Source organism: Oncorhynchus masou, chromosome 17, assembly GCF_036934945.1.
Source record: "Oncorhynchus masou masou isolate Uvic2021 chromosome 17, UVic_Omas_1.1, whole genome shotgun sequence".
NCBI lineage: Eukaryota > Metazoa > Chordata > Actinopteri > Salmoniformes > Salmonidae > Oncorhynchus > Oncorhynchus masou.
In genome coordinates this window covers 1,581,936-1,601,416 of record NC_088228.1, presented here as the reverse complement: position 1 = coordinate 1,601,416, position 19,481 = coordinate 1,581,936, and the positions used below count along the sequence as shown (strand labels likewise).

Here is a 19,481-nt window from a genome sequence, read left to right as displayed (position 1 = left end):
GAATGAATAGAATAGAATGGGCCGTACTGAAGAGCTCAGTGACTTTCAACATGGTACCGTCATAGGATGCCACCTTTTCAACAAGTCAGTTAGTCAACATTTCTGTCCTTCTAGATCTGCCCCGGTCAACTGTAAGTGCTGTTATTGTGAAGTGGATACGTCTAGGAGCAACAACGGCTCAGCCACGAAGTGGTAGGCCACAACAACTCCGCCACGAAGTGGGAGGCCACACAACCTCACAGATCGGGACCGCTGAGTTCTGAACCGTGTAAAAAATAGTCTGTCCTCGTTTCCAACCTGCCTCTGGAAGCAACGTCAGCACAAGAACTGTTCGTCGAGAGCTTCATGAAAAGGGTTTCCATGGCCGAGCAGCCGCACACAAGCCTAAGATCACCTAAGATCACCATGCGCAATGCTAAGTGTCTGCTGGAGTAAATCTCGCCGCCATTGGACTCTGGAGCAGTGGAACCGCATTCTCTGGAGTGATGAATCACGTTTCTGGCAGTCCGACGGACAAATCTGGGTTTGGAGGATGCCAGCAGAACGCTACCTGCCCCAATGCCAACTGTAAAGTTTGGCGGAGGAAGAATAATGGTCTGGGGCTGTTTTTAATGGTTTGGGCTCTTTAGTTCCAGTGAAGGTAAATCTTAACGCTACAGCATACAATGACATTCTATACGATTCTGTGCTTCCTACTTTGTGGCAACAGTTTGGGGAAGGCCCTTTCCTGTTTCAGAATGACAATACCCCCGTGCAAAAAGTGAGGTCCATACAGAAATGGTTTGTCGAGATTAGTGTGGAAGAACTTGAATGGCCTGCACAGAGCCCTGACTCAACCCCATCAAAGACCTTTGGGATTAGTTAGAATGCTGACTGCAAGCCAGGCCTAGTCGCCCAGCATCAGTACCTCAATGGAAGCAAGTTCCCGAAGCAATATTCCAACATCTAGTGGAACGTCTTCCCAGAAGAGTGGAGGCTGTTATAGCAGCAATGTTCCAACATCTAGTGGAACGTCTTCCCAGAAGAGTGGAGGCTGTTATAGCAGCAATGTTCCAACATCTAGTGGAAAGCCTTCCCAGAAGAGTGGAGGCTGTTATTGCAGCAATGTTCCAACATCTAGTGGAAAGCCTTCCCAGAAGAGTGGAGGCTGTTATAGCAGCAAAGGAGAGAACAAGTCCATATTAATGCCCATGATTTTTTAATTAGATGTTGGAGGAGCAGGAGTCCACATACTTTTGGTCATTGGATCATTCAGAGATCCTCACTGAACTTCTGGAGAGAGTTTGCTGCACTGAAAGTAAAGGGGCTGAATAATTTTGCACGCCCAATTTTTCAGTTTTTGATTATGTTAAAAAAGTTTGAAATATCCAATAAATGTCATTCCACTTCATGATTGTGTCCCACTTGTTGTTGATTCTTCACAAAAAAATACAGTTTTATATCTTTATGTTTGAAGCCTGAAATGTGGCAAAAGGTCGCAAAGTTCAAGGGGTCCGAATACTTTCGCAAGGCACTGTATTTATGACCACAGTAAGCCACCATTTTCCAACATCTAACTTTCCATGATGCTCCCCTGCAGGTGATGAGTTCAACCAATGGGGAGCTGAATACAGACGATCCGACTGCGGGCCACTCCAACGCCCCCATCACCGCCCCGGCCGAGGTGGAGGTGGCCGACGACACAAAGTAAGATGGACGCCCCCCGCCCTCCTCCCCTCGTCCCTCCTTCCTTCCTCTGTCCCTCCGTCCTTCCTCCTTCCCCTCCGTCCTTCCTCTGTCCCTCCTTCCTTCCTCTGTTCCTCTGTCTCTCCGTCCTTCCTCCTTCCCCTCCGTCCTTCCTCTGTCCCTCCTTCCTCCCTCTGTTCCTCTGTCCCTCTGTCCCTCCGTCCTTCCTCTGTCCCTCCTTCCTCCCTCTGTTCCTCTGTCCCTCTGTCCCTCCGTCCTTCCTCTGTCCCTCCTTCCTTCCTCTGTTCCTCTGTCTCTCCGTCCTTCCTCCTTCCCCTCCGTCCTTCCTCTGTCCCTCCTTCCTTCCTCTGTCCCTCCGTCCTTCCTCTGTCCCTCCGTCCTTCCTCTGTCCCTCCTTCCTTCCTCTGTCCCTCCTTCCTTCCTCTGTCCCTCCTTCCTTCCTCTGTCCCTCCGTCCTTCCTCTGTCCCTCCGTCCTTCCTCTGTCCCTCCTTCCTTCCTCTGTCCCTCCGTCCTTCCTCTGTCCCTCCGTCCTTCCTCTGTCCCTCCGTCCTTCCTCTGTCCCTCCGTCTTTCCTCTGTCCCTCCTTCCTTCCTCTGTCCCTCCTTCCTTCCTCTGTCCCCCCCCCTTCCTCCATCCCACCGTTCTCCTTCCTCCGTCCCCCATGCCCTCTTCCCCAACACTCACTGCTCGATGAATGAAGATGAAAATAAGCCCGAAGTACTTTTCAGACGGTGCTAATTGATATGTCCAGCTCGCCCGAAAGACCAGTGAGAGGAACAGCTTGTTGACCTGAATGTTACCGGGTCTTCTAGGCCAGCTGGCCAACATGTTCATCCTCTGGCTAAGAGCCATGTGTCCGGAATGTCGATGAATAAACACTGCAAAAAGCACATACTAGGATCTGAGCCAGGTTGACTATCTTGTTTGGCATGAAAATGTATATAATTATACGCCGTCCTGATATTGAGTTGCACCTCTTTTTGCCCTCAGAACAGCCTCAATTCATCGGGGTATGGACTCTACAAGGTGTTGAAAGGGTTGCACAGGGATGCTGGCCCATGTTGACTCTACAAGGTGTTGAAAGCGGTCCACAGGGATGCTGGCCCATGTTGACTCTACAAGGTGTTGAAAGGGTTCCACAGGGATGCTGGCCCATGTTGACTCTACAAGGTGTTGAAAGCGTTCCACAGGGGTGCTGGCCCCATGTTGACTCTACAAGGTGTTGAAAGCGTTCCACAGGGATGCTGGCCCATGTTGACTCTACAAGGTGTTGAAAGTGTACCACAGGGATGCTGGCCCATGTTGACTCCAATTATTCCCACAGTTGTCAAGTTGGCTGGATGTCCTTTTGGGTGGTGGACCATTCTTGGTATACGGGAAACTGTTGAGCGTGAAAAACCCAGCAGTGTTGCAGTTCTTGACTCAAACCGGTGCGCCTGGTACATACTACCATACCCCCTTCTAATGCATTTCAATATTTTGTCTTGTCCATTCACCCTCTGAATGGCACACACACACAATCCATGTCTCAAGGCTTAGGATTCATCCTTTAACCTGTCTTCTCCCCCTCATCTTCACTGATTGAAGTGGATGGAACAAGTGACATCGATAAGGGGTCTCATCTTTCATCGGTATTTGCCTGGTCATGGAAAGAGCAGGTGTTCTTATTGTTTTGTATAGTCAGTGTCTGAGAACAATAAAGAATTGAATCCTATTGTTAATTTGTGTTCTGTTTCAGGTGCTGCTGTTTCTTTAAGAGGAGGACGAGGCAAGGCCTCCAGAGACACTAGTGAAGAGGAGAGGCCTCCAGGCGACACTAGTGAAGGGGAGAGGCCTCCAGAGACACTAGTGAAGAGGAGAGGACTCCAGCGTCACTAGTGAAGGGGAGAGGCCTCCAGGCGACACTAGTGAAGGGGAGAGGCCTCCAGAGACACTAGTGAAGAGGAGAGGACTCCAGCGTCTCTAGTGAAGGGGAGAGGCCTCCAGGCGACACTAGTGAAGGGGGGAGAGGCCTCCAGGCGACACTAGTGAAGAGGAGAGGCCTCCAGGCGACACTAGTGAAGAGGAGAGGCCTCCAGGTGACACTAGTGAAGAGGAGAGGCCTCCAGATGAAGAGGAGAGGCCTCCAGGTGACACTAGTGAATAGGACAGGCCTCCGGCGACACTAGTGAAGGAGAGAGGCCTCCAGGTGACACTAGTGAAGGGGAGAGGCCTCCGGCGACACTAGTGAAGGGGAGAGGCCTCCAGGTGACACTAGTGAAGGGGGGAGAGGCCTCAAGGCGACACTAGTGAAGGGGAGAGGCTTCAAGGCGACACTAGTGAAGGGGAGAGGCTTCAAGGTGACACTAGTGAAGGGGAGAGGCTTCAAGGCGACACTAGTGAAGAGGAGAGGCCTCAAGGCGACACTAGTGAAGGGGAGAGGCTTCAAGGCGACACTAGTGAAGGGGAGAGGCTTCAAGGCGACACTAGTGAAGGGGAGAGGCCTCAAGGCGATACTAGTGAAGGGGAGAGGCCTCAAGGCGACACTAGTGAAGGGGAGAGGCTTCAAGGCGACACTAGTGAAGGGGAGAGGCCTCAAGGCGACACTAGTGAAGGGGAGAGGCTTCAAGGCGACACTAGTGAAGGGAGAGGCCTCAAGGCGACACTAGTGAAGGGGAGAGGCCTCAAGGCGACACTAGTGAAGGGGAGAGAGGCTTCAAGGCGACACTAGTGAAGGGGAGAGAGGCCTCCAGGCGACACTAGTGAAGGGGAGAGGCCTCAAGGCGACACTAGTGAAGGGGAGAGGCTTCAAGGCGACACTAGTGAAGGGGAGAGGCCTCAAGGCGACACTAGTGAAGGGGGGAGAGGCCTCAAGGCGACACTAGTGAAGGGGAGAGGCTTCAAGGCGACACTAGTGAAGGGGAGAGGCTTCAAGGCGACACTAGTGAAGGGCAGAGGCTTCAAGGCGACACTAGTGAAGGGGAGAGGCCTCAAGGCGACACTAGTGAAGGGGAGAGGCTTCAAGGCGACATTAGTGAAGGGGAGAGGCCTCCAGAGACACTAGTGAAGGGGAGAGGCCTCAAGGCGGACACTAGTGAAGGGGAGAGGCCTCAAGGCGACACTAGTGAAGGGGAGAGGCCTCCAGCGACACTAGTGAAGGGGGAGAGGCCTCAACACTAGTGAAGGGGAGAGGCCTCAACACTAGTGAAGGGAGAGGCCTCAAGGTGACACTAGTGAAGGAGAGGCCTCAAGAGACACTGAGGAAGGCCTCCGGAGACACTGGTGAAGGGGAGAGGCCTCCGGAGACACTAGTGAAGGGGAGAGGCCTCCGGCGACACTAGTGAAGGGGAGAGGCCTCAAGGCGACACTAGTGAAGGGGAGAGGCCTCAAGGCGACACTAGTGAAGGGGAGAGGCCTCCAGAGACACTGGTGAAGGGGAGAGGCCTCCGGAGACACTGGTGAAGGGGAGAGGCCTCAAGGCGACACTAGTGAAGGGGGAGAGGCTTCAAGGCGACACTAGTGAAGGGGGGAGAGGCCTCCAGGCGACACTAGTGAAGGGGGAGAGGCCTCAAGGCGACACTAGTGAAGGGGAGAGGCCTCAAGGCGACACTAGTGAAGGGGAGAGGCCTCAAGGCGACACTAGTGAAGGTTAGAGAGGCCTCCAGGCGACACTAGTGAAGGGGAGAGGCCTCAAGGCGACACTAGTGAAGGGGAGAGGCCTCAAGGCGACACTAGTGAAGGGGAGAGGCCTCAAGGCGACACTAGTGAAGGGGAGAGAGGCCTCAAGGCGACACTAGTGAAGGGGAGAGAGGCCTCCAGGCGACACTAGTGAAGGGGAGAGGAACAGCAAAGGGAACAGCACAGACTGACTAATGGGAAGAAAGCAGTGCTGAAATTGAGCTGTGTGCTCTACACCCTGCTATCTCTCTCTTTGTACAGTTAGAGCGCTCCCTGTTGACCCTCCCGCAGTACTACAACACAGACTAATGCCTGCTGTGATGACCTGCCTTGTGCAGACAGACAGGCAGGCAGGAACCAACGGACCAGAACCATGATTGTCTGTGTGCTTGGAGCTGAGAAGAGGAGCAGAAGGAATTCATGTTTATTTTTCTATACTGGATGGATGGATGGCATGGCGGAAAGATAACCCTCATAACGGACTGATGAATGAAAAAATGGACGGATGGATGGATGGATGGATGGGTGGATGGATGGGTGGATGGATGGGTGGGTGGATGAATATATGGATGGATGAATATATGGATGGGATGGATGAATATATGGATGGATGGATTAATATATGGATGGATGGATGAATATATGGATGGATGAATATATGGATGGATGGATGAATATATGGATGGGATGGATGAATATATGGATGGATGGATGAATATATGGATGGATGGATTAATATATGGATGGATGAATATACGGATGGGATGGATGAATATATGGATGAATATATGGATGGTTGAATATATGGATGGATGGATTAATATATGGATGGATGAATATATGGATGGGATGGATGAATATATGGATGAATATATGGATGGATGAATAGATGTATGGATGGATGAATATATGGATGGGATGGATGAATATATGGATGGATGGATGAATATATGGATGGATGGATGGATGAATATATGGATGGATGGATGAATATATGGATGGATGGATGGATGAATATGTGGATGGATGGATGGATGAATATATGGATGGATGGATGAATATATGGATGGATGAATATATGGATGGATGGATGAATATGTGGATGGATGGATGGATGAATATATGGATGGATGGATGAATATATGGATGGATGAATATATGGATGTATGGATGGATGGATGTATGGATGGATGAATATATGGATGGATGGATGGATGGATGAATATATGGATGGATGGATGGAGCCAGAAAAGACCTGCGAGATTATTGAAGGACAGAAAGATGGAAACTGTGTTCCATATGAACGTTCTGAACTGGAGGACAGAAACAGACCACTGTAACACATGAAGAGTGATACATGCTCCATTTACCAAGTCGTTTCTGATCACAGCTCCAGTGTAACAGAAATGCGTGTGCACCAGAAACATTACCATGAATACTGCTTCCTTCCTTCTTGTATTTTAAAATGACGTTTTGAAACCCTCCGAGTTGTTGAACACTGGAACTTCATTAGAGCATCTTCTGGAAACAGATCTTTTTTTCTTTATTTCATTCTGTTTTCTCTTATTTCCTGTGGGTGGATGGATGTGGATGGGTGGATGGATGGACATGGATGGGTGGATGGATGGACATGGATGGGTGGATGGATGGACATGGATGGGTGGATGGATGGACATGGATGGGTGGATGGATGGACATGGATGGGTGGATGGATGGACATGGATGGGTGGATGGGGATGGGTGGATGGACATGGATGGGGATGGATGGACATGGATGGGGATGGGTGGATGGATGGACATGGATGGGCATGGATGGACATGGATGGGGATGGGTGGATGGATGGACATGGATGGGGATGGGTGGATGGATGGACATGGATGGGCATGGGTGGATGTGGATGGATGGCTGGATGAATGAATGGGGATGGATGGATGGACATGGATGGGCATGGATGGGCATGGGTGGGCATGGGTGGATGGATGGACATGGATGGGCATGGGTGGATGAGTGGACATGGATGGGCATGGGTGGATGAGTGGACATGGATGGGCGTGGGTGGATGAGTGGACAGTGGCTGCTCTCAGGTAGTGTGGCGGGCGGGAGAGATAGCAGGATGAAGATAAACAAATATTTAATCTCTTTAAAATTGCACTTTAGAGGGGGAAAAGTACATGGAATTCTGGGATTAAAGTTTAACATCGACAAACAGAAATAAAGGCAGATGTAGGATCATTTCTACACCCGGCAGATGTAGGATCGTTTCTACACCCGGCAGATGTAGGATCGTTTCTACACCCGGCCGATGTAGGATCGTTTCTACACCCGGCAGATGTAGGATCGTTTCTACACCCGGCCGATGTAGGATCGTTTCTACACCCGGCCGATGTAGGATCGTTTCTACACCCGGCCGATGTAGGATCGTTTCTACACCCGGCAGATGTAGGATCGTTTCTACACCCGGCAGATGTAGGATCGTTTCTACACCCGGCAGATGTAGGATCGTTTCTACACCCGGCAGATGTAGGATCGTTTCTACACCCGGCAGATGTAGGATCGTTTCTACACCCGGCAGATGTCTGAAAGCAGTGAACCAGTACGGTTGTATAACTACAGGTAGCCTCAATAAAACCTGTGTGACCCAAATGGCACCCTACTGCCAATATTTTGCACTAATGACCTAAATCATACAGGTCCTGGTCAAAAGTAGTTCACTAAAAGGTAAATGGGTGCTGTTTGGGACAAGCCCCAAGTGTCAATGGGTTTTAATGTTGCTGGTCCAAGTCAGTCACTTGGAAGTCATCATTTGTGCCATTTTTTTTTTAATGATTGTCTCATTTTGAAATGTGAAACATGTTTTAGGCTTGCATATCTTTTTGTAAATGTTCTTTAATTGATGAGCATTCTCAACCTGTTAAAATCTCTGGTAACTCACAGACATAAAATGTGTATTTTTAACTTATTTTAAATGTATAGTGGAAAGAAACTGTTACAGTAGGGTTCCATTTGTGACACGGTCATCATCGTGTCACAACGGCTAACATTACCTGTCATAACCTGTTGTCAAATCAAATTTGATTGGTCACATACTCATGGTTAGCAGTTGTTAATTTGAGTGTAGCGAAATGCTTTGTGCTTCTGGTTCTGACAATGCAGTAATATCTAACAAGTCATCTAACAAATTCACAACAACTACCGTATACACACAAATCTAAAGGGGTGAATGAGAATATATACATATAAGTGGATGGATGGATGGATATGGATGAGCGATGGCAAAGGTGCAATAGATGGTATAAAATACAGTATATACATGTGATATGAGTTATATAAGATATGTAAACATTATTAAAGTGGCATTATTTAAAGTGACTAGTGATCCATTTATTAAAAGTGGCCAGTGATCAGGTCTCAATGTTGGCAGCAGCCTCTCTGAGTTACTGGTGGCTGTTTAACAGTCTGATGGCCTTGAGATAGAAGCTGTTCTTCAGTCTCTCGGTCTCTGCTTTGATGCACCTGTACTGACCTCGCCTTCTGGATGATATGGGGGTGAACAGGCAGTGGCTCGGGTGGGTGTTGTCCTTGATGATCTTTTAATATGGTCATTACACTGTCATGCATTTTATGGCTGGCTATGATGTGTTAACCCACATTTATTCAACAACAACAAAAATTCCGGACCAAGAAGTTTATTTTCGTTTGAACGTTTGTTTGTTAACCCTTTTGTTTTGAGTTCTTTATACATGTTTTAAATCTTTTAACTTTTAAATACACTCTATGACGTTGTCATGAAACATTAAGAACATCCCGAGTCACTTCACTTGGACGAAGGAAATCACACATTATGACACTTTCAAGAAGCATTATGACATCATAATCATGTAAACCAGATAGGCCTATCACGTACATGCCCTTAAATCAGTCATCTGTCAAAAAGGTGTCTGGTCCTGCTCCTGAAATCTACTCCTGCATTCATCCCAGTCATCAGAAACAGAGCATTGGGGTAGGTGCATGTCTGACATCAATGCGTGTGCGATTATAATGATAATGTAAAACGATTATAACATAAACATGCTGAGATGTAGGTGATGGTGAACCAGCCTGGCAGGGGCAACGCCAGTCCTCAGGCCTGATTTGGTGTCACGCCTTTTCTCCATCCCAAGCAAACACAGCTGATTAATCAATTTGCATGTCCTTGCTTGATATGGTCATGGGCATGGATGTGCTGGGGCGGGGCCTTGCTGGGGCGGGGCCTTGCTGAGGCGGGGCCTTGCTGGGTTCTGGGGCCTTGCTGGAGCGGGGCCTTGCTGGGGCTGGAGCCTTGCTGGGGCCTTGCTGGGGCTGGGGCCTTGCTGGGTTCTGGGGCCTTGCTGGAGCGGGGCCTTGCTGGGGCTGGGGCCTTGCTGGGTTCTGGGGCCTTGCTGGAGCGGGGCCTTGCTGGGGCTGGAGCCTTGCTGGGGCTGGGGCCTTGCTGGGTTCTGGGGCCTTGCTGGAGCGGGGCCTTGCTGGGGCTGGACCCTTGCTGGGGCCTTGCTGGGGCTGGGGCCTTGCTGGGTTCTGGGGCCTTGCTGTAGCCTTGCTGGGGCTGGGGCTGGGGCCTTGCTGGGGCTGGAGCCTTGCTGGGGCTGGGGCTGGAGCCTTGCTGGGGCCTTGCTGGGTTCTGGGGCCTTGCTGTAGCCTTGCTGGGGCTGGGGCCTTGCTGGGGCTGGGGCCTTGCTGGGGCTGGGGCCTTGCTGGGGCTGGGGCCTTGTTGGGGCCGGGGCCTTGCTGGGTTCTGGAGCCTTGCTGTGGCGGGGCCTTGCTGGGGCTGGAGCCTTGCTGGGGCTGGGGCCTTGCTGGGTTCTGGGGCCTTGCTGGGTTCTGGGGCCTTGCTGGAGCTGGGGCCTTGCTGCGGCCGGGGCCTTGCTCGGTACCCCATGGGCTGAGCTAGCAGGCACTATTGCTCCTAAAAAACCCAAAGTTAAACGTAGGTAGCGTTCGCCACTTGGGCTAGTAGCCTAGCTGGTTAGCACAAAGTTAGCCAAAGGAAGCTAGCACTATGTTGGTCTTGCGACGAAGAAAAGCGTGGCTCTCAACCGATAAGCAGTGAAGCTAGGACAGCCGGTGTAGTCGACGCAGCACGGTAGTGCTGCTCAGTCAAACGACCTGTCCTGATTTGTCATAGACACTTGCTAAAAAAAAACTTTAATGAGCAAGTCTTCCTTCATGAACTGGCCTCTGTACAATGGTATAGAATCAGCTTGATCACCTCTGTCGAAGACGCTTGGACCTTATTTTTTGATATTTTCAGTGGTATTGTCAACAAACGCCCCCATAAAGAAAATGTGAATTCAAAACTGGTTCAGCCCCTGGTTCGACCGTGATCTGGCAGAGTCCACCTCAAAAATTGCATTTGGTGACAGGCTCGGCAAACGCATACTCAGGCTAACTGGCTATTGTTCAGGCAAATGAGAAATACGTGCACTCAGGCTATCCGGAAGGCCAAAGTTAGTTACTTTAAGGAGCAGTTCTCTCTCTGTGGGTCTAACCCCAAGAAGTTCTGGAAAACGGTTAAAGACCTGGAGAATAAACCCTCCACCTCACAGCTGCCCATGTCCCTTAATGTTGATGATGTGGTTGTTACTGACAAGCAGCACATGGCTGAGCTCTTCATTCACCACTTCATTAAGTCAGGATACCTATTTGACTCAGCCATGCCTCCTTGCCCGTCCAACATTCCCTCATCTCCCACCCCTTCTAATGTGACTATCCCAGATGCTCCTCCCTCTTTTCCCCCCTGCCCTGCTACAAAGTTTCTTCCTGCAGGCGGTCACTGAGTCTTAGGTGCTAAAGGAGCTCCTTAAACTGGGTCAGATGGTTTAGACCCTTTCTTCTTTAAGGTTGTTGCCCCAATCATCGCCAAGCCTATCGCTGACCTTTTTAACCTCTCCTTTCTGACCTTTTAGTCTCTCCTTTCTGGGGAGGTTCCCATTGCTTGGAAGGCAGCCATAGTTCATCCTTTATTTAAAGGAGGAGATCAAGCTGATCCTAACTGTTATAGGCCTATTTCTATTTTGCCGTGTTTATCAAAAGTGTTGGAAAAACTTGTCAATAGTCAACTGACTGGCTTTGTTGATGTTCGTTTTCTCTGATATGCAATCAGGTTTTCCGCTCAGGTTATGGATGTGTCACTGCAACGTTAAAGGTCCTCAATGATGTCACCATTGCCCTTGATTCTAAGCAATGTTGTGCTGCTATTTTTATTGACTTGGCCAAAGCTTTTGATACGGAAGACCATTCCATTCCTGTGGGCCGGCTAAGGAGTATTGGTGTCTCTGAGGGGTCTTTGGCCTGGTTTGCTAACTACCTCAGAGAGTGCAGTGTATAAAGTCAGAACATATGCTGCCTCAAACACTGCCTGTCACCAGGGGAGTACCCCAAGGCTCGATCCTAAGCCCCATGCTTTTCTCAATTTACATCAACAACATAGCTCAGGCAGTAGGAAGCTCTCTCATCCATTTATATGCAGATGATAGTCTTATTCTCAGCTGGCTCCTCCCTGGAGTTTGTGTTAAATGCTCTACAACAAAGCTTTCTTTGTGTCCAACAAGCTTTCTCTGCCCTTAACGTTGTTGTGAACACCTCCAAAACAAAGGTCATGTGGTTTGGTAAGAAGAATGCCTCTCTCCCCACAGGTGTGATGACTACCTCTGAGGGTTTAGAGCTTGAGGTAGTCACCTCATACAAGTACTTGGGAGTATTGCTAGACAGTACACTGTCCTTCTCTCAGCACATATCAAAGCTGCAGGCTAAAGTTAAATCTAGACTTGGTTTCCTCTATCGTAATCGCTCCTCTTTCACCACAGCTGCCAAACTAACCCTGATTCAGATGACCATCCTACCCACGCTAGATTACGGAGACATAATTTATAGATCGACAGGTAAGGGTGCTCTCGAGCGGCTAGATGTTCTTTACCATTCGGCCATCAGATTTGTCACCAATTCTCCTTATAGGACACATCACTGTACTCTATACTCCTCTGTAAACTGGTCATCTCTGTATACCCGTCGCAAGACCCACTGGTTGATGCTTATTTATAAAACCCTCTTAGGCCTCACTCCACCCATCTGAGATATCTACTGCAGCCCTCAACCTCTACATACAACACCCATTCTGCCAGTCACACACTGTTAAAGGTCCCCAAAGCACACACATCCCTGGGTCGCTCCTCTTTTCAGTTCGTTGCAGCTAGCGACTGGAACGAGCTGCAACAAACACTCAAACTGGACAGTTTTATCTCCATCTCTTCATTAAAAGACTCAATCATGGACACTATTACTGACAGTTGTGGCTGCTTTGCGTGATGTGTTGTTGTCTCTACCTTGCACTCTGTGCTGTTGTCTGTGCCTAATGTTTGTAGCATGTGTTGTGCTGCTACCATGTTGTGCTGCTACCATGTTGTTGTCATGTTGTGTTGCTACCATGCTGTGTTGCTACCATGTTGTGCTGCTACCATGTTATGTTGTTATGTATTGCTACGTTGTTGTCTTAGGTCTCTCTTTATGTAGTGTTGTCTCTCTTGTCATGATCTGTGTTTTGTTCTATATTTATGTGTGTTTTGTCCTATATTTATGTGTGTTTTGTCCTATATTTATGTGTGTTTTGTCCTATATTTGTCCTATACAGTCAAAAGCCTTGCACCTGAAGGCTCAGCAGCTAGCCGTGTGACACAGTCAAACGCCTTGCACCTGAAGGCTCAGCAACTAGCCGTGTGACACAGTCAAAAGCCTTGCACCTGAAGGCTCAGCAGCTAGCCGTGTGACACAGTAAAAGCCTTGCACCTGAAGGCTCAGCAGCTAGCCGTGTGACACAGTCAAAAGCCTTGCACCTGAAGGCTCAGTAACTAGCCGCGTGACACAGTCAAAAGCCTTGCACCTGAAGGCTCAGCAGCTAGCCGTGTGACACAGTAAAAGCCTTGCACCTGAAGGCTCAGCAACTAGCCGCGTGACACAGTCAAAAGCCTTGCACCTGAAGGCTCAGCAGCTAGCCGTGTGACACAGTCAAAAGCCTTGCACCTGAAGGCTCAGCAGCTAGCCGTGTGACACAGTCAAAAGCCTTGCACCTGAAGCCTCAGCAGCTAGCCGTGTGACACAGTAAAAGCCTTGCACCTGAAGGCTCAGCAGCTAGCCGTGTGACACAGTAAAAGCCTTGCACCTGAAGGCTCAGCAGCTAGCCGTGTGACACAGTAAAAGCCTTGCACCTGAAGGCTCAGCAGCTAGCCGTGTGACACAGTCAAAAGCCTTGCACCTGAAGGCTCAGTAACTAGCCGCGTGACACAGTCAAAAGCCTTGCACCTGAAGGCTCAGCAGCTAGCCGTGTGACACAGTCAAAAGCCTTGCACCTGAAGGCTCAGTAACTAGCCGTGTGACACAGTAAAAGCCTTGCACCTGAAGGCTCAGCAGCTAGCCGTGTGACACAGTCAAAAGCCTTGCACCTGAAGGCTCAGTAACTAGCCGCGTGACACAGTCAAAAGCCTTGCACCTGAAGGCTCAGCAGCTAGCCGTGTGACACAGTCAAAAGCCTTGCACCTGAAGGCTCAGTAACTAGCCGTGTGACACAGTCAAAAGCCTTGCACCTGAAGGCTCAGCAGCTAGCCGTGTGACACAGTCAAAAGCCTTGCACCTGAAGGCTCAGTAACTAGCCGCGTGACACAGTCAAAAGCCTTGCACCTGAAGGCTCAGCAGCTAGCCGTGTGACACAGTCAAAAGCCTTGCACCTGAAGGCTCAGTAACTAGCCGTGTGACACAGTCAAAAGCCTTGCACCTGAAGGCTCAGCAGCTAGCCGTGTGACACAGTCAAAAGCCTTGCACCTGAAGGCTCAGTAACTAGCCGTGTGACACAGTCAAAAGCCTTGCCCCTGAAGGTTCAGTAACTAGCCGTGTGACACAGTAAAAGCCTTGCACCTGAAGGCTCAGCAGCTAGCCGTGTGACACAGTCAAAAGCCTTGCACCTGAAGGCTCAGTAACTAGCCGTGTGACACAGTCAAAAGCCTTGCACCTGAAGGCTCAGCAGCTAGCCGTGTGACACAGTCAAAAGCCTTGCACCTGAAGGCTCAGTAACTAGCCGTGTGACACAGTCAAAAGCCTTGCCCCTGAAGGTTCAGTAACTAGCCGTGTGACACAGTCAAAAGCCTTGCACCTGAAGGCTCAGCAGCTAGCCGTGTGACACTACCACAGTAAACAAATGCAAGAAAATCTGCAAAGCAAAGCTTTTTTCTCCCCAATTTTGTCATATTGATAGTTTGTCTAATCCCATCGCTGCAACTCCCGTACGGACTGAGGAGAGGTAAAGGTCGAGAGCCATGCGTCCTCCGAAACACAACCCCGCCAAGCCGCACTGCTTCTTGACACAATGCCCACTTAACCCGGAAGCCAGCCAATATGTCGGAGGAAACGTCGTACGCCTGGCGACCGTGCTAGAGGGCGATGAGACAAGGACATCCCAGCCGACCAAACCCTCCTCTAACCCGGACGATGCTGGGCCAATTGTGTGTCGGCTCATGGGTCTGCCGGTCACGGCTGGCTGCGACACGGCCTGGTTTCGAACCAGAATCTGTAGTAACACAGCTAGCACTGCGCAGTGCCTTAGACCGCCGTGCCACTCCTGAGGCCTGGCAAAGCTAAACTTCACCCAACTTCTCCCATAGGCAAAGCAACTCAAAAGAGTGATATTAAATTAACAGATTTTATCTGAATATGCTAATTGTCCTCACGGCTTCCCACTGCACTTATTTTCCTGACACCACACTCCGAGGGCCCTCACCTCCTCCCTGTAGGCGGGCTCGTCGTTGTTGGTAATCAAGCCTACCACTGTTGTGTCGTCTGCAAACTTGACGATTTGAGTTGGAGGCGTACATTGCCACACAGTCATGGGTGAACAGGGAGTACAGGAGAGTGCTGAGAACGCACCCTTGTGGGGCCCCAGTGTTGAGGATCAGCGGGGTGGAGATGTTTCCTACCTTCACCACCTGGGGGTGGACCTCACTTTATATGCTCAGAAAGATAAATATGTATGTGTTCAACTACAAAGCCCTTTAGGTAAACTCCCTCTTAACCTCTGTATTCTGGTCTCCTTCCCCACCAGCAGGTAAACTCCCTCTGTAGTCTGGACTCCTTCACCACCAGCAGGTAAACTCCCTCTGTAGTCTTGTCTCCTTCCCCACCAGCAGGTAAACTCCCTCTGTAGTCTGGTCTCCTTCACCAGCAGCAGGTAAACTCCCTCTTTAGCCTCTGTAGTCTGGTCTCCTTCCCCACCAGCAGGTAAACTCCCTCTTTACCCCTGTAGTCTGGTCTCCTTCACCCCCAGCAGGTAAACTCCCTCTGTAGTCTGGTCTCCTTCCCCACCAGCAGGTAAACTCCCTCTTTACCCCTGTAGTCTGGTCTCCTTCACCAGCAGCAGGTAAACTCCCTCTGTAGTCTGGTCTCCTTCCCCACCAGCAGGTAAACTCCCTCTTTACCTCTGTAGTCTGGTCTCCTTCACCAGCAGCAGTTACCAGACCCGGTCTGCTAGGTGGTTGCTATGTTACCATACCCGGTCTGCTAAGTGGTTGCTATGTTACCATACCCGGTCTGCTAGGTGGTTGATATGTTACCATACCCGGTCTGCTAGATGGTTGCTATGTGAGAGAGAGAGGGAGGAAGAGGGTGAGCTTGAGTCAGTTAAAAATGGCAGAAGAAAGGAAGATGTTTGTTAAAGAAGAACGGTATAAAGTTTAAACAGACTGAGCTGAAGACAGGAGGAGAAATGGAAGTGAAGGAGGGTGAAGTATCAGCAGCTCGGGTCAGGATAAAGATGAGTCTGTGACACGGTAGGAGTGAAGTTTTGGGGAGAAGTGGACCCTTGCCTTTTGGCTGATTCAGGGTGGGCGAAAACAGTTGGGGGCTGTGGAATCAGTGAAGGTAACCAGAAGAGGTCTTGTGATAATAGTTTGTGTTTCTGCTGGTCAGAGGGAGCAGGCACTCCACGTTTGCAAACTGGAATCCACACATCCTGAGGCTGCATTCATTGTTGCTGGGGGTTTTAACAAGGCTAATCTGAAAACAAGACACCCTAAAATGTATCAGCATATCGATTGCGCCACCAGGGCTGGCAAAACCTTGGATCACTGTTATTCTAACTTCCGCGACGCATATAAGGCCCTGCCCCGCCCCCTTTCGGAAAAGCTGACCACGACTCCATTTTGCTGATACCTGCCTACAGACAAAAACTAAAACAAGAACCTCCCACGCTGAGGTCTGTCCAACGCTGGTCCGACCAAGCTGACTCCACACTCCAAGACTGCTTCCATCACGTGGACTGGGACATGTTTCGTATTGCGTCAGATAACAACATTGACGAATACGCTGATTCGGTCCCATAGCAACGATTAAAACATTCCCTAACCAGAAACCGTGGATTGATGGCAGCATTCGCGTGAAACTGAAAGCGCGAACCACTGCTTTTAATCAGAGCAAGGTGACTGGTAACATGACCGAATACAAACAGTGCAGCTATTCCCTCCGTAAGGCTATCAAACAAGCTAAGCGTCAGTATAGAGACAAAGTAGAATCTCAATTCAACGGCTCAGACACGAGGTATGTGGCAGGGTCTACAGTCAATCACGGACTACAAGAAATCCAGCACAGTCATGGACCAGGATGTCTTGCTCCCAGGCAGACTAAATAACTTTTTTGCCCGCTTTGAGGACAATACAGTGCCACTGACACGGCCTGCAACGGAAACATGCGGTCTCTCCTTCACTGCAGCCGAGGTGAGTAAAACATTTAAATGGGTTAACAAGGCTGCAGGCCCAGACCACATCCCCAGCCGCGCCCTCAGAGCATGCGCAGACCAGCTGGCTGGTGTGTTTACGGACATATTCAATCAATCCCTATGCCAGTCTGCTGTTCCCACATGCTTCAAGAGGGCCACCATTGTTCCTGTTCCCAAGAAAGCTAAGGTAACTGAGCTAAATGACTACCGCCCCGTAGCACTCACTTCCGTCATCATGAAGTGCTTTGAGAGACTAGTCAAGGACCATATCACCTCCACCCTACCTGACACCATAGACCCACTCCAATTTGCTTACCGCCCAAATAGGTCCACAGACGACGCAATCTCAACCACACTGCACACTGCCCTAACCCATCTGGACAAGAGGAATACCTATGTGAGAATGCTGTTCATCGACTACAGCTCGGCATTTAACACCATAGTACCCTCCAAGCTCGTCATCAAGCTCGAGACCCTGGTTCTCGACCCCGCCCTGTGCAACTGGGTACTGGACTTCCTTACGGGCCGCCCCCAGGTGGTGAGGGTAGGCAACAACATCTCCACCCCGCTGACCCTCAACACTGGGGCCCCACAAGGGTGCGTTCTGAGCCCTCTCCTGTACTCCCTGTTCATCCACGACTGCGCGGAAACGAAAGCCTCCAACTCAATCATCAAGTTTGCGGACGACACAACAGTGGTAGGCTTGATTACCAACAACGACGAGACGGCCTACAGGGAGGAGGTGAGGGCCCTCGGAGTGTGGTGTCAGGACAATAACCTCACACTCAACGTCAACAAAACTAAGGAGATGATTGTGGACTTCCGGAAACAGCAGAGGGAACACCCCCCTATCCACATCGATGGAACAGTAGTGGAGAGGGTAGTAAGTTTTAGGTTCCTCGGCATACACATCACAGACAAACTAAATTGGTCCACTCACACAGACAGCATCGTGAAGAAGGCGCAGCAGTGCCTCTTCAACCTCAGGAGGCTGAAGAAATTTGGCTTGTCACCAAAAACACTCACAAACTTCTACAGATGCACAATCGAGAGCATCCTGGCGGGCTGTATCACCGCCTGGTACGGCAACTGCTCCGCCCACAACCGTAAGGCTTTCCAGAGGATAGTGAGGTCTGCACAACGTATCTCCGGGGGCAAACTACCTGCCCTCCAGGACACCTACACCACCCGATGTTACAGGAAGGCCATAAAGATCATTAAGGACAACACCCACCCGAGCCACTGCCTGTTCACCCCGCTATCATCCAGAAGGCGAGGTCAGTACAGGTGCATCAAAGCTGGGACCGAGAGACTGAAAAACAGCTTCTATCTCAAGGCCATCAGACTGTTAAACAGCAACCACTAACATTGAGTGGCTGCTGCCAACACACTGACCTCAACTCCAGCCACTTCAATAATGGGAATTGATAGGAAAGGATGTAAAATATATCACTAGCCACTTTAAACAATGCTACCTAATATAATGTTTACATACCCTACATTATTCATCTCATATGTATACGTATATACTGTACTCTATCATCTACTGCATCCTTATGTAATACATGTATCACTAGCCACTTTAACTATGCCACTTTGTTTACATACTCATCTCATATGTATATACTGTACTCGATACCATCTACTGTATCTTGCCTATGCTGCTCTGCACCATCACTCATTCATATCTTTATGTACATATTCTTAATCCCCTTACACTGTGTATAAGATATTAGTTTTGGAATTGTTAGTTAGATTACTTTTTGGTTATTACTGCATTGCCGGAACAGGAAGCACAAGCATTTCGCTACACTCGCATTAACATCTGCTAACCATGTGTATGTGACAAATAAAATTTGATTTGATTTGAAACGAATTGGGGTAGAGGTACATATGAAAGTTAGCCAACTAAAGGGGAAGATTCCCGGTGTTTGTGATGCTCGTTGTTTGGTGCAACGCAGACAGGGTGGCACGAGTGGGGAAACAGTGGACTGTTCTGTTGTGTTTAGATGTTGAGTCTTTGCCCGACAAAGTGATGTTAGGCTATACAAGTTATCCTGTACATGCTTTTGTGCTGAATAGATTTACGTTGTTACAGGTGTCAAGCTTATGGGCATGTAGCAGCAGTGTGTGGGAGAGAGGTTCCTAGATGTGAGAAGTGTGCAGAAGGGCATGAGACAAAGGGATGTGTAGCATTGGAGAAAGTAGTGTTATGTGTTAACTGTAGCGGTGCCCAAGGGGCTGGGGATCAGAAATGTCCCGTGCAAGAGTGGCAGGTTGAGGTTTCCAGGGTTAGAGTAGTGCAGAAGTTGTCTTGATGATCGATACTTGGCTGCCTTTTGACAAAT

The 19,481-nt window shown here is 49.6% G+C and overlaps 2 protein-coding genes across 7 annotated transcripts in view; one reads left to right on the top strand and one right to left on the bottom strand.

Annotated features, from left to right (window-relative positions):
- Positions 1 to 4,761, top strand: part of LOC135558309 (casein kinase I-like) — a 56,012-nt gene extending 51,251 nt beyond the window's left edge. For all 6 annotated transcript variants that reach the window (XM_064992041.1, XM_064992039.1, XM_064992040.1 and 3 more), the window contains 2 exons: positions 1,580 to 1,686; positions 3,426 to 4,761. In XM_064992041.1, the coding sequence (XP_064848113.1) occupies positions 1,580 to 1,686; positions 3,426 to 3,477 (159 nt within the window). In that variant the 3' untranslated portion in view covers positions 3,478 to 4,761. The remainder of the gene's footprint in view (positions 1 to 1,579; positions 1,687 to 3,425) is intronic.
- Positions 4,762 to 9,522: 4,761 nt separating this feature from the next.
- On the bottom strand, positions 9,523 to 10,260 carry LOC135558076 (skin secretory protein xP2-like). Its single transcript, XM_064991827.1, has one exon. The coding sequence runs from the start codon at positions 10,258 to 10,260 to the stop codon at positions 9,523 to 9,525; it is 738 nt and encodes a 245-aa protein (XP_064847899.1).
- Between the last annotated feature and the right edge of the window lie 9,221 nt (positions 10,261 to 19,481).